Source organism: Pygoscelis adeliae, unplaced genomic scaffold, assembly GCF_000699105.1.
Source record: "Pygoscelis adeliae isolate BGI_AS28 unplaced genomic scaffold, ASM69910v1 Scaffold1368, whole genome shotgun sequence".
Taxonomy (NCBI): domain Eukaryota; kingdom Metazoa; phylum Chordata; class Aves; order Sphenisciformes; family Spheniscidae; genus Pygoscelis; species Pygoscelis adeliae.
Genome location: NW_008825425.1, coordinates 20,231 through 20,820, shown reverse-complemented (window position 1 = coordinate 20,820; position 590 = coordinate 20,231). Strand labels below are relative to the sequence as shown.

The following is a 590-nucleotide window of genomic DNA, read 5'->3' as shown; positions in this document are numbered from 1 at the left end:
CCACCGCACTGCCACTGACGGCCTCCTCTCCCCTCCCGAGCGCAGGGGGAGCAGGGACCACAAGGTCTCCACGGCAGCCGAGGGATGCAGGGATGCCCGGGACAGTGTGGACCGAAGGTGAGGGGCCGTCCCAGCCCGGCATGGTTCTGTCCCGCAGCGTGGGTGCCCACCGCTCCCCGGCTGCTCTCCTGTGTCTCTTTGCAGGGCTTCGTGGGTCACCCTGGGGAGCAGGTACGTCCCTGCCTCGTGGTTTATCCTGTGGCTCCTGCAGGCACCAGTGGTGGCCAAGGCCATGGACAGCTGGCAGCGGCAAGGAGACCTCGAGGACGGGCAGGGAAGAGAGGGATCCGGGGAGGGGAATGGGAGATGGTCATGATGGATGGAGGGGTGGGATGGCCTGGGGTGCTGGGGGAAATGGGGCAAAGCCAGGACCTGGCTATTTCACCTGTGCCGTATAAACTGGCGTCAGACCGCGTCACCTCCCTGCAGGGATCTCCTGGAGAAGCCGGCTACGACGGCGTGGACGGGGAGCAGGTGAGCTGTGCAGCGGGGCATTGCACCAGCCAGCCGGTGCAGGCCTCCCTCCATCC

At 66.8% G+C, this 590-nt stretch overlaps 1 protein-coding gene across 1 annotated transcript in view; it reads left to right on the top strand.

The window, feature by feature from the left end:
* The first annotated feature begins 414 nt into the window (after positions 1–414).
* LOC103922504 (leucine-rich repeat LGI family member 3-like) overlaps positions 415–590 on the top strand; it is a 15,362-nt gene continuing 15,186 nt past the window's right edge. The window contains exon 1 of the mRNA XM_009330643.1: positions 415–534. Within this exon, the coding sequence (XP_009328918.1) occupies positions 415–534 (120 nt within the window). The remainder of the gene's footprint in view (positions 535–590) is intronic.